Source organism: Cnephaeus nilssonii (genome assembly GCF_951640355.1).
Source record: "Cnephaeus nilssonii genome assembly, chromosome: 6".
In the NCBI taxonomy this organism is placed as follows: domain Eukaryota; kingdom Metazoa; phylum Chordata; class Mammalia; order Chiroptera; family Vespertilionidae; genus Cnephaeus; species Cnephaeus nilssonii.
In genome coordinates, this window is record NC_137077.1 from 66,507,174 (window position 1) to 66,521,142 (window position 13,969).

Consider the following 13,969-nt stretch of genomic DNA (forward strand, 5'->3'; position numbering starts at 1 on the left):
GTAACTTCCATGAAGGGTGGTAAACACTGCTGAAGAAGGTGTATGTGTGTTATGAAATACCTAACTTGGGGGGTGGGGGAGGAGAGGGGTGGAAGGCCAGAGGGAGAACGACGGGTGGTCTGGGAAGCCTTAGTGGTTTAAACTGAGACCTGAAAGAAGAGGAGACTGGGCGGCCCGGGGAACTAAAAGAAATCCCATCGTTACGCTTTGGAGTCCCCGCCGAAAAACACTGTGAAGATCTGGAAGGGCACCTTGGCAGTTTGGCTCACGGCCACTTGGCTTTGCGAACATTCCCGGAGCAAGAACGACAACGTCCTGCACCTCAGCATTCCCCCTCAGCTGGGCTGGCCCGAACGGCTCCCTCCCTGCTCCCCCCGTTCCCACGAAAGGCCGACTGGCGTGGCCCGCGGACGGCGCGGCTCTGCCACCGACCGCCCCTCAGCTCTCCCTTGCCCGCCGGCCCCACCCCGGGAAGCGGCCAGAAGCCCCGCCCCCCTCCGGGCGCGTCCTCCCGGGCCGAGTTCTAGCGCCGCCCGCGGCCGCGCGGTCACGTGACCCGGAGTGTGACGTAGGAGGAAGGAGACGCCATTAGAGGGAGGCGGAGAGGGAGTGCTCTTCTCCTTTCGCCTGGTGGCCTGACGTGGTGGCTGGGGCCCTTCATTCTCGGACTTGCCCCTCGGCCCCTCCAGGCCTCGCCGCAGGAGACGAGCTAGGAGACGGCGCCCGGGGTGGGCGGGCCGGTGCGGAGCGGCCTGCGCCCGCGGCTGTGAGGGCGCCGCGGCGGCCGTGCGGGGCTCGGCGCTGCTCTAGGGTTCGGGTGGCCGGGGAGCGACGGGATGGCTGCGGCCGGCGGCGGGGCGGCGGCGGGCCGAGCCTACTCGTTCAAGGTGGTGCTGCTGGGGGAAGGCTGCGTGGGGAAGACGTCGCTGGTGCTGCGCTACTGCGAGAACAAGTTCAACGACAAGCACATCACCACTTTGCAGGTGCGGGCCCCAGGGAGCGGGAGGTGGCGCCGGGGGCCCCATCCCCGCCGGGGCCGCGGGGACTCGGCCGCCACGGGCTCCTGGTTCGGGGCTCACACAGCTCAGGCCTGTCACCCCCGCCTTGGGATGGCCCTTGCGAACTCGCCCTGGGGACGCTCGGGGTCCTGGCAGCCTGGAGGCGGAAAGACAGACCGTTGGGAGGGGCGGGGAAGGGCCCCGAAAAGTCCCCCGTGACCCGGCTGCGCAGGTCCTGGCGTCCCCATCCTTGGGCTAGTTTTTCCCCTTCGTTTTACTTCCGCTTGGGCCCCAGGTGCCTTCACTTTTGCGGTCACCACTTGTCACCCCCGCCTTTTTTTCGTTGTTTGTTTCTTTCGGAATGAGGAATTTCGCTGCGGGATTTGATTTTGCGAATTAGGTGACTTGTAACTTCAGCGCCTACTGATGACTAAGTGTTGATGCAAGTTCAGTTTTTTGTCCCTGTCTTCCAAGTAACGTGCTGATGGGCAAAACGTTCACCTCTGGAGGGATTTTGAAAGGACCGCTTGCCGGTGTGGGTTACGCAGTTCCATTGCTGCCTGCGTGGTTCCGACTGGTGGGTCCGCCGTCTTCCGCGAGGTCGACCCACATTCACATGGAAACGTCATGTGAATACTGTTTATTTTCTTTGTTTCTGAGAGGAGAGCCGGCTTTCTTCTGTCGTTACATTGTGGTTCCTCAGAAAACTGTTAGAATGTAATCATTGATTGGGAGGGAAACCAGTCCTTTGAGGCAGTTGTAGTCTGTCTCCCTCTCTCCCAAAGAAATCAGGCTGCACGTGTTAGGAAAAAAAAAAAAAAATCCAACTAATCTGACTTGATCGGTGTAGTCAGAGACAATAAACGCTAGTGAACTTTTGAGCCTCCATCCATTTAACTAGTTGTGTGATCTTGGGCAAGTTAGTTCATCTATCTTGACCTAAGTTTCTTCATCTTTTAAAGCGGCCATAATTTGGTATCTATCTAATTCATAGGGTTGTCAGGACAGATACACCTCAAAGCGATTAGGACCTGGTCTAAGTGTAAGTTCTTCATCATTTTTACTGCCCCAGATTGCACAATAGATCTTAATTAATGATTGTGGAGTATGGAAGAACATAGACACTATTAATAGAATTCACAATGTTCTTATTGTTGTGACATTTGATGCTTGATTCTATTATTAAAGTACCGAGTCTAGAATTTACAAAGATGTTCCAGTTCTAATTCCAGTTCTATTTTTATTCCTGTGTAAAGCATAATATCTGAAAAAGTTAATGTCAGGAAACTCCTTTTTTCTTACATCCTTGTACAAGACGACTTAACGTAATTTTAATAGTGGATTGTTATTTTTGAGTGCTACTAGTGAGATTTGTAGGGTAAATACATGTCTGTGGTCATTTGGAAGTTTAGAAAATCATTTAGGTAAAATAGCAATAGCTAATATTAAGGTTTGGTGTGTTTTTTTCATCAGGCCTATGAGCTAGACAGTTGTGTGTTTTTTTAAAATATATTTTTAATGATTTCAGAGAGGAAAGGAGAGGGAAAGAGAGATAGAAACATCAATGATGAGAGAGAATCATTGATGGGCTGCCTCCTGCAAGCCCCCTTCTGGGGATTGAGCCCACAACCTGGTCCTGTCCCCTTGACTGGAATCGAACCCAGGACCTTTCAGTCCGCAGGCTGACACTCTATCCACTGACCCAAATCAGCTAGGGCTGAGGTGGATAGTTTTGTTAGCCCCATTTTACAGGTGAGGAAACAGGCTTGGTTAAGTTGAGTAATTTGCTAGTCATTACATTGCCACAAGTCATGCTGCCCAAGCTGAAATTTGAACCCAGGTCTGATTTCAGATTTTGAGCAATTAAGTCACACTGCCTCTGGATATTGGTAAACCACCCCTTTAGTGGTTTCCTTTATGCTACAGGTCTAAGAGAAAAGAGAAAACCATTGCAATTGAGCTCTCAATTTTTATTATTTTTTATTTTTTTAATATATTTTTATTGATTTTGGAGAAGAAGGGAGAGGGAGAGATAGAAACATCAATAATGAAAGAGAATCATTGACTGGTTGCATCCTGCATGCCCCACAGTGAGAACCGAGCCCACAACCGAGGCATGTGCCTTGACAGGGAATCAAACCAGGACCTCCTGCCGGCTTAGCTCTCAATTTAAAAAAAAAAAGATGCCCTAGCTGTTTTGGCTCAGTGGATAGAGCGTCGGCCTGGGGACTGGAGGAGGGTCCCAGGTTCGATTCCAGTCAAGGACACATGCCCGGGTTGTGGGCTCAATCCCCAGTAGGGGGCATGCAGGAGGCAGCCGATCAATGATTCTCTCTCTCTCATTGATGTTTCTATCTCTCCCTCTCCCTTCCTCTCTGAAATTAAAAAAAAAAAAAATTTTAAAAAACATAATTTAGCCCTTCCACCTAAAACTTACACTTTCCTTATACATTCAAAAAACACCATCAAAGCTAAAAGCAGGCTAGAGATTTTTAAACATCTGAGAAAAACCACTGCTGGAGACTGTCCATAGGAGGTCCACTCACATCCAACTCAACTTCAGGAAGAGCCCCTGCCCATGTCTAGGCACATTCTCCTTACCAAATCCCGGGAATCTACACTGTCCTGTGCAATCTACACAGGAGAGGATGAAATTATGGTAGATCTCCAGTATCAAAGCATAGCAGTCCTGATTTTGATGTTTATATAACTCTCATCACAAAAATATCTGGATTATATTATTGAATTGAGGATTTTGTTGTATTCCAATGTATGGAAACAGAATTATATCTAATCTCTTTCTCTTAGATATCAGTTCATCTCATCTGATTCTAATAATGTTTTTCAGAGAAATTTGACTTCAGTGTGATCCATAAAACACATCCTTGTAAGCTTTTAATTTCCTAATGGAGAGACCATGCATCAGTAGATATGATAGGAAGTTCCCCTTTTTTTCTTGTAAACAAAACGACTTACTACCTATCTTTGTAAAATACTTCGTTTTGCAAAGTACACTCTCATGCATTCATATTTCAAAGAATTATAGGGCTGAGGAATCAAAGATAGTTTATGGTTCTCTGTTTCAGTCTCTTGTTTAATATTTCAGTCAAGTGATTGTCTACTTTTGTCTTGGAGGAGTGATAAACTGACATAGAAAGTGTAAAAGTATGCCCTGAGGTGACCTGTTTCATATTTAGATAGGTCTAATTTCCAATAAGTTTTTCTGTGTGTAAAGCCAAAATCTGTTTTCCTGTAGTTTCCAGTCCTAGTTCTGCTACTGCATCTTGGTTGCACAGGGCATCCCTTTTGATATTTAAAGATAGCTATCACATTTTGAGTCTTGTCATCTTTTGGATAAACAGCTCTGGTTCCTTTAACTGGATTTCCTATGATATTCTAAATCATGTCATTATTTTTTTTTGTTTTTTTTTTGGAGAATTTTAATGAGTTTATTTCAGTCAAACTGGCAACATATACCAGGGAGCAAGATCTCAAATGCTCCTCATTTCACTATTTTGACATCTTTTCTAGACTCTCACTATTTATTTGACTTCAGAGAGGAAAGGGGGGGGGGGGGCGGAGAGAGAGTTAGAAACATCAAAAATGAGAGAGAGAGGGAATCATTATTGGCTGCTTCCTGCACACCCCACACTGGGGATCAAGCCTGCAACCCGGGCATGTGCCCTGACCAGGAATCAAACCATGACCTCCTGGTTCATAGGTTGACGCTCAACCACTGAACCATGCTGGCTGGGCTGTCCTCTTTTCTTTAAAATGTGATGCCTTGAGCTGCAGGAATGATTGCAGGGGTGGTTTGAACTGAGCAGAATAGTGCAGGCTATCACCTCCCCTGCTGAGAATCCTTTTCTAATACTGAAGTAGAAAAGATTCTATCTTTTTGTCACACCAGTTAATATTGGGCTTGCTATCTTAGTCTTATTTGCTTAAAAAAGAGTGTTACTAGTACATCCCTTAAATTATTTTTTCTTGGATTTTGTAGTTGCTTTTTGTCCCTAATGTATTTGACCCATTAAATTTGACTTTGATAGATTTGCGTCAGTGGTTAAAACCTCTTATGTCCTTTTAAATTTTTATTCTATAGTCCAAAAAAACATTGATTTTGGGGTCAGGCAGTTGGTTGAGTCCTGGGCATGTATAGAAGAATAAGGCATGGTCCCTATTGTCTGGATTAGCTACTCATTTTAACTTTGACACCCAAAGATTTTTCTTTAATTTCTGGCCAGGTCATTAATAAAGACTTCAAAAGTGGGGAGAGAGGGCCAAGTACAGAGCTCTGCAGCAGGTCTCACTGTAGTCCAGTGATGTGTGACTGAGGTGTAGTTTTCTTTAGACTTTTGGAATATAAGGGTGGGGCTTTCTTAGGCTATGCATGACCCATAGTCTTTTTTCCCCTTGAGTGAGAAATACTTACTAATGGAGTGTTGTACATATTAATGATAATGGAAGCAAAAACAACTTAAGACTTGGGCTACTACCTACTGGATATAAAACCTTTAGAAAAAAATGGTTATTCCAAGCATTATAGATCTCCTAGCTTTTTTTTTTTTTTTTCTCCTAGCTTTTTTGCCCTAGCTACATTAGTCTTGCCCCAGGGGATCACAAGATGCTTTGTCAAATTCTTGCAGAAGACAAGATACACTGTGCTTCTGCATTAGGAGGCCATACATTGTGATAAAAAGGGACTTTGGTTTGAATTTTGGCTTCTACTTATAGCCATCATGATCTTGGTTATTCTAAACTTTGTAAGCTGGCTCTTTTTTTATGAAATGAGAGAATCTCGCGCATAGGATTTTTATGTGGATTAAATAGCCATCATATGTAAAGCTCCTACCACAGTGCCTGGCACATGTTTGTTTAATAAATGTTTGCTGTTGAATAAATAGGTGGTGCTTAATGTGTGTTGGTTTCTTCCATTTCAAAAAGATAATGGTATTTGGCATGAATTATTTTGAGAACCCATGCTATCTCTGAGGGATAACTACATTTTAAAATTGTTTATTACGTTATAAACAATTTTTAAAAATGTAGAAAAAATATATTCATTATCGAGTTTTGGCTGGAATTGACTTTTCTGTTGGAGTTGACATTTCTGGAAATTCACTTCCTTTTTGAAAATTGTGATATTTGCTGTGCTTTAGTGCTTTAGTACTGCTGCCTTTTGCACAGCTTCTCCTAAGTTACTGATAATTGTGAAGTAATCTTGTAGGTGAGCTCTCTGAGAACCCAAAATCTTTTACCTGGCCCAGGAAGCGTAATCTTATATAGCAGGGGTGGGGAACCTTTTTTCTGCCAAGGGCTATTTGGATAGTTATAACATCATTCACAGGCCTTACAAAATTATCAACTTAAAAATTAGCCTGCTATATTTGGTCAAACATTTTAACTCACCCCTAATGCCTTGGCATGGCCAGGACAAATGATTTTGCGGGCCAGACATTTCCCACCCCTGTTATATAGAGTCCCCAAGCTCTCTGATGTGACTTCCCTGCTGATTTGGGGCTTTGATAAAATTGGCAGAGGCGAGAAAGACAATTGGAGTGAGGGAGTTACTGCCTTTTCTCTGGAATTTACTCAAAGCAATACTCCTGAACCTAAGCAATTAAATTCAAGAATTGTTTATTTAATACCTGTTATATATCAAACATTGTGCTAGCTGGGGAATGTAAGATGAGTAAGATACTTTAACTGTTAGCTAGCTTTCTTGACTATACGTATTCTTTTTTTATATAAATTTTTTATACTTTATTTTTTTAAAAAATTTTATTTTTTAAATGTTTTTATTGATTTGATTTGATGGGGGGGGGCGGGAAAGGGAAATGGAGAGGGAAGGGAAAGGCATGGGTGAGCACCTGTTTTTATTGATTTGAGAGAAAGGGGGAGAAGGAGAGAAATATTAATAAGAAACATCTATCAACTGCCTCCTGCACGCCCCCTACTGGTGGTCCAGCAGGCAACCTGGTCATGTGCCCTAACCTGGAATTGAACCTGTTATGGGACAATGCTCAACCAACTGAGCCACACCCGCGAGGGCTTGCCTTTATGTATTCTTAAATGTTGTGCTGTATATCTGTATATATAAAAGGCCTGTGGTCATGATGCCGTAACGGTGGAATGACCAAAGACTGGTCACCAGGAGGCTGCGTGCCTGGCAAGGCGTGTGCGGGTGGGCGGGGACTTGACTTTGGGTCCCGAAGTCAGTCTGGGTCCTGCCGGCAGGGCAGGTCTGGGTCTCACATGATAGCGCTCGCTGGGCCTCTAGTTTTGATTATAACCATCTCTTGTCTTTGATATGTCTCTGTGTCTGTGCTCTAGGGTATTCGCTTTCTTTTCTTTAGATGTGCCTTCTTTTTTTCCTATTGAAGGTATTTTAAAATTACAAACTCTAATTTAAATGCCTTCTATCATTTTCCTTTTTAGAATACTAACTGAATTCCACCTATCTGCCTCCTGAAGTGTAGGGTAGGTACCTGTTATTTGATTAGCAAAACAGTGCTTGCTGTAAGTTTGGCTGGGCAGATGGTATCCTGACAGTTTGGCAAATGAGGAAACGTAAGATTTGAATTAGATTTCCAAGGTCCCACAAGAATAATGTGTACCATTTTTTTAAAGCTAAGTCTACTTTTTCCCCCTCCCTTTAACTTCTTTAGCAACACTTGGCATTCAGATTCTCGTAGTTGGTTTTGTACTTGGCATCATAGTCTCTGGTGCAGGAATCTTGATTTCCTTGTTTGTAAGATTAATGTTTGAATATCTGAAATATCTTTCATATAGTTCTGGAAGCCACATCACTGTTGATTCAGCCAGGTCATCTATAACATTTTTATAAAATACAGTAGTTGAGGTCTTTTTCTAACAAATGGGTATTTCTGAATTGTGGCTTTGAATTTCTAATATAGAAGTATTCTATATCTGACTGCCATTTTCTGCTTTGTGTTTTAAGCTACTTCTTAGAAGTGACTTTTTGAGTCTTCTTTGCAAGGTATTTACTAGGACTCTAAACTGATTATAGTCCCTCTTTTTAGAAGCTAAGAACAAGAAATGTTGAGGTATTCAAGCACCCAGCTTAGTTTTCTAAAAAATTGAAATGTATTTGACATATAACATTGTGTAAATTTAAGGTGTATAACATATTAATTTTTTACATTTTAATACTATAATATGATTGCCCTTGTAGCAATCTAGCTTAGTTTTCTGATAGCTCATTTTTATTGCCTTGCTACAAAGGACTAATTTTATAAATTATCTGCCTGAATCCTTTCTTAAGTCTGAACATGGTGATAGATACTTTAGCTTGAAACAGTGTTAGTGAATATAGCAAAAATAACATTACCATTCAATTACACACACACACACACACACACATGAAAATTGGCTGAACTTAAAAGATATCAGATAAAGTCAGGAAACTATTCGTCCACAATTCAGTTACTATGCTAATTTAGGTATTTTGCTTTGTCAGTGGTTAGCAAGCACAGCAAGTGATCTGGCTAACAACAACAAAAAACAAAAAATAAGTTATTAAAAGACTTTCATTTGGGAGATATAATTTGTTCCTATTATTTCTCTCCTGTAATTCTATTTTGATTTTTTAAGTAGAGATTTTAGAAAATTATCCACCAAGATTTCTGATAAGATGTGCAAAATAAGCCAGCCTCGGGTGCAGATGCCAGATGCCAGTCTTGAACTAATAAGATTGATAAATTTGTTAATATCCCTGTGGTTTGGAAGATGAAGTCATTGGAATTAGAAGTAGTGGTGCTGTAACTCAGGGTTTGAAGGAGTAAGATGGGAAATGTACTGTTACTTTGATCCTCATTACCTTGTGCCTACCCTGAGAATATTTTGGGAGATGAATTGGCATCCAGAAATACTTAGTGTCTAAGTAGAGGAGTGCCAGGTTAAGAATGTGTGTATGTTCTAGAATAGGCAGCGTTGAGCAATAGAAAAAGCAACGAGGAGTCAGACAGGCTTTCATCCATTGTAGCACCTGACTCAATTATCTCACCTTTGATGTCATTGTATTATTTAAATCTTAAGTTCACAACTGTAAAATAGGGATAATTACCTACTTTACAGGGTTGTTACAAAGATTAAATGAAAAAGTCCAAACACAGAGCTTGGCAAGTATGTGGAAATTGTTTTTGGTATGTGCATATGAGCAGTTTTCTTGGGAGTGAGTGGATTCATAGCTTTCGTCAGATTCTCGAAGAAGTCCATGAACACTCCCCCTCTAACTCTCACTGACATGTAACAGAATTAAGAACCACTGCCCAGAGTATTGTAACCATAAGTGGTATCAGTAGGCTAGACAAATTAAGTGTGTGCCTCATAGAGGTGGTTAAAAAGGGTAAGACAAATTTCAGCTTTTGATCGTTTGCTGCTATCTTACTGTTACATAAAGTCTTTTCAACTTTATTCTCAAATATATAATTGTATGTTTTTAAAACTAGATGTTTGCTCTTTAAGAAAATACAGAATATTAAAAACTTAGGATGTCGATAAAATGAGATGATTTATATTACAGAAGGAATTTTTCTATAAAGTGGGACTTATATTTTTCACTATGAAGGTGAAAAAAAAGCTTTAGTGGTGGACCCTTTGGTAATGTGCTTTACTAGTGCATCAGATATTTGAGTTAAAATAATTGGTTTATAAGGAAGCTTTTAGGAACACATCTCTATTATAGAGTTACTAGAGGCCCAGTGCGCGAAATCGCGCAAGACCCAGACCTGCTGCGCCAGCGGGACCCAGACTGACTCTCGCCACACCGCCCATAACGGGCGTTACGGCGTTATGGCCACTGGCCTTTTATAATATAGACTAGAGGCCCGGTGCACGAAATTCGTGCACGGGGGTCCCTCAGCTCAACCTGCACCCTCTACAATCCAGGAGCTCTCAGGGGATGTCCTACTGATGGCTCAGGCCCACTCCTGTGGTTCTCTGCTCTCTGCGGGGCCTAGGGGTTTCACTGCAGCCATGGAGATGAAGCCCCCATGCCCTGCTGTCGCTCCCTGCCTGCTGCCGCCATGCGCCATGCGAAGGAAGCCCCAATGCCCTGCACTGTGCTCTGTCTGCCAGGCCTGGGGGCTTCGCCGACACGGACACACTAAGGAATCCCCTATGCCCTGTTGTCCTGGCTCTGTCTGCTGGGCCTGGGGGTGTTCCCGCTGCCTCTGTGCTAAGGAAGCCCCCAAGCCCTGCTGTCTGAGCTCTGTCTGCCGTGTCTAGGGGCAGATGCAGCTTCGCCCATTGGTCCATGAGAACCCTTGATGGGCTGACGGGCCCAACCGCTGCAGCACCTCCGGAGGCAGATCCAGCCTGCCGCTTGGGTCCCGCAAGCCTGTCCTGGCTCTGTCTGCCCGCCGCTTGGTCCGCGCGAACCCCTGCGGGGCTGACGGGCCCAACCGCTGCAGCACCGGCAGGGCGGGAAGGCTGGATCTGCCCCCTCTGGCGGACAGGCCCAGACACTCCAGCAGCGGGGCTGAGGGGACTGGGTGCCGCCATCTTGTGGCTATGGGGGTCGCCATTTTGTTGTGGAGTGATGGTTAATTTGCACATTACTCTTTTATTAGATAGGATATTGGTACCTCCATTGATTTATCCAGGCACTTTGTAAATATGTTTATCTAGCCGAAACCGGTTTGGCTCAGTGGATAGAGCATCGGCCTGCGGACTGAAAGGTCCCAGGTTTGATTCCGGTCAAGGGCATGTACCTTGGTTGCGGGCACATCCCCAGTAGGGGGTGTGCAGGAGGCAGCGGATCGATGTTTCTCTCTCATCGATGTTTCTAACTCTCTATCCCTCTCTCTTCCTCTCTGTAAAAAATCAATAAAATATATTTTTTAAAAAATATGTTTATCTATAATAACAATACAGTTGACTCTTAAACAACATGGATTTGAATTTCACGGGTCCACTTATATGTGGATTTTTTCAATTAATATGTACAGTGCTTAAATTTATTTTTTCATGATTTTTCTTAATAACATTTTCTTTCCTCTAGCTTATTTTTTATAACAATGCAGTATATAATACATATAGCATACAAAATATGTGTTAACCAATTGTTTATGTTACCGTTAAGTCTTCTTCCTGTTAATAGTAGGCTAAGTAGTTAAGTTTTTTGGGAAGTCTACAATTATATGCGGATTTTCATCTGTGTGGGTGTTGGTACTACTCTGCCTGCCCCTATCACTGGAGAAGAAGTGTTAGCCCAGATCTCATCTGGGAGGTACCAGAGCATAGAAGCTATAAGTTCTTTTTGGAGCCAAACTACCTGGATTTCAAATCTTACTCTATCACTTACTGTGTGACTTGGGCAAGATACTTATCCATTTTGTATCTCAGTTTTTACATATATAATTTTTGGATAATCTATAGTAATAATAGCATAATATGCTAATTAGACCAGACATCTTTCCTGACGACCTTCTGAATGAAGCCAGGGCTGCGAGGGAAGCCCGGGTCCCAGGTGCCTGCTGGCGGCAGAGGGAAGCCCAGGTCCCGGGTGCTGGAGGGAAGCCGGTGCCGGCAGCTGGGGGAAGGAAGGCCTACTCTTGCACGAATTTCATGCATCAGGCCTCTAGTAATTATATATAATTCGCAAGGTGCTATGAGAATTAAATTTGAGTTACTATTCAAAGTTCTTAGAACACTGCCCATTTTATTGTAAGCTCTGCAAAAGTGTTAAATTAATAAAAATATGTGATTTTGTTAACACAAGACTTACACCTATGAAAAGATAACTTACAATATAAGGTAGTATATGCTGTATATTACAAGATTGGGGTTCATAAAATTCTTTAGGATAGAGAGACTCATTGTGGGTTTTATGGGTGGTATGAGAAAACCTAAGAATATAAGGAAGAAGAGTATAGGTCAGAACAGAGGTTGGATATATATGATTCAGATAGAGAATAAACAATAGGCCCAAGTTAGAGGGGGTATTTAGTGAAAAAAAACAGAATTGGAGGGACTGTATACAGCCCAGATAAGTTGAAGAGTAAGTAAAGAAATACTGTAAGCTATCTTGAGAAGACAGATGTAGACACATTGTGGAGGTCCTTGGATACAAAGATAAGGCTTTGAGATTTTTATTTGTAGATTAGAGTCCCGGTGCACGAAAATTGTGCACAAATTGTGCACATTTGTTTACTAATATGATTAGTCTTGATTTTAAAGGTATAGTTTGTATATAAATTGTGACCACTCATATTTTTTAATGGAGTATTTAATTCATGTTAACAATATGAATACCAGTTTTTTTTTTTTTTAATATATTTTATTGATTTTTTACAGAGAGGAAGAGGGAGGGATAGAGAGTTAGAAACATCAATGAGAGAGAAACATCGATCAGCTGCCTCTTGCACACCCCCTGCTGGGGATGTGCCCACAACCAAGGTACATGCCCTTGACCGGAATCGAACCTGGGACCCTTGAGTCCGCAGGCCGACGCTCTATCCACTGAGCCAAACCGGTTTCGGCTGAATACCAGTTATTAATAGTTAAAATTACATGACTTTCTTAGACCTTAGGAAAGGGAATCTGAAGTAAAACTTCAGGAAAATATACGGACTTTTTATATTTTATGTCCGGCAGTCGGACATCCTTAATGCTGCCGCTGAGGCAGGAGAGGCTCCCTCCCACCACGCTGCGCTCACCAGCCATGAGCCCGGCTTCTGGCTGAGCAGCGCTCCCCCTGTGGGAGCACACTGGCCACCAGAGGACAGCCCCTTCATTGAACGTCTGCCCCCCCCCCTGGTGGTCAGTACGCATCATAGCGACCGGTTGTTCTGCCATTCGGTCGATTTGCATATTAGCCTTTTATTATGTAGGATTGGGGTTCCCTAACTTGTATAAAGGAACACCTTACGAATGATCTCGTAAAAAGTATTTAGCACAGCCCTGGCCGGTGTGGCTTAGTTGATTGGGCATCATCCCATGCACCAAAAGATTGCCAGTTTAGCCGAAACCGGTTTGGCTCAGTGGATAGAGCGTCGGTCTGCGGACTGGAAGGTCCCAGGTTCGATTCCGGTCAAGGGCATGTACATTGGTTGCGGGCACATCCCCCAGTGGGGGGTGTGCAGGAGGCAGCTGGTCGATCTCTCTCTCTCATCGATGTTTCTAGCTATCCCTTTCCCTTCCGCTCTGTGAAAAATCAATAAAATATATTAAAAAAAAAAAAAAGATTGCCAGTTTAATTTTCAGTCAGGGCACATGCCTGGGTTGCAGCTCAATTCTGGATAGTGGCAGGCTGGAGGCAGCTGTATGATGTCAATGTCGCTCTCATATCGATGTTTCTCTCCCTCTCCCTTCCTCTCTCTAAAAATCAATTTAAAAGTTTTTTTTTAAATGGTACTTAGCATAGTACTTGGCAGAGGGTAATCATTCCATAACTGATAGCTGATGTTAGCAATAGTAGAAATGACTATGTATTATTGACTATGTGTAATTTCACAGGGAAGTTTTCTGTATGTATTATAGTAATTTCAAATTTATACTGGATAAATTTAAATGTGTGCGTTCACCAGACACTATGAGTAAACAAATGCACACGCTGGAGCGAGGTTTAATGCATGTTAGAACATCTGCCTGCACATGTTAAAACTGCTGCAGAAAGTCACACCATGTGACAACAGAACCAGCTACTACATGTGATGTGGTGTGATCACGTGGTAATCATTTGCAGAACATTGTTTACGAGTAGTGACTCTTGGATTTGAATAGGTAGACTATAGTTGTAGACATGTAATATTCATGTTGGCAAAATTACTACAGTGTTTTTTCTAACATATGGCCTATTCGATAAAATTTGTTAAAAATAGAGTGAAAACATCCGGCTGGCGTGGCTCAATGTTTGAGCGTTGACCTATGAATCAGGAGGTTGTGGGTTTGATTCCCACGTGGGGCGTGTAGGAGTCAGCCGATCAATGATTCTCTCTCATCATTGA

At 43.0% G+C, this 13,969-nt stretch overlaps 1 protein-coding gene across 2 annotated transcripts in view; it reads left to right on the forward strand.

The window, feature by feature from the left end:
* The first annotated feature begins 573 nt into the window (after positions 1-573).
* Positions 574-13,969, forward strand: part of RAB21 (RAB21, member RAS oncogene family) — a 36,870-nt gene continuing 23,474 nt past the window's right edge. For both annotated transcript variants that reach the window (XR_013813676.1, XM_079774381.1), the window contains exon 1: positions 574-983. Coding sequence is in view for 1 of the 2 variants with exons in the window: in XM_079774381.1 (XP_079630507.1) it covers positions 837-983 (147 nt within the window). In the remaining variant the exon portion in view is untranslated. The remainder of the gene's footprint in view (positions 984-13,969) is intronic.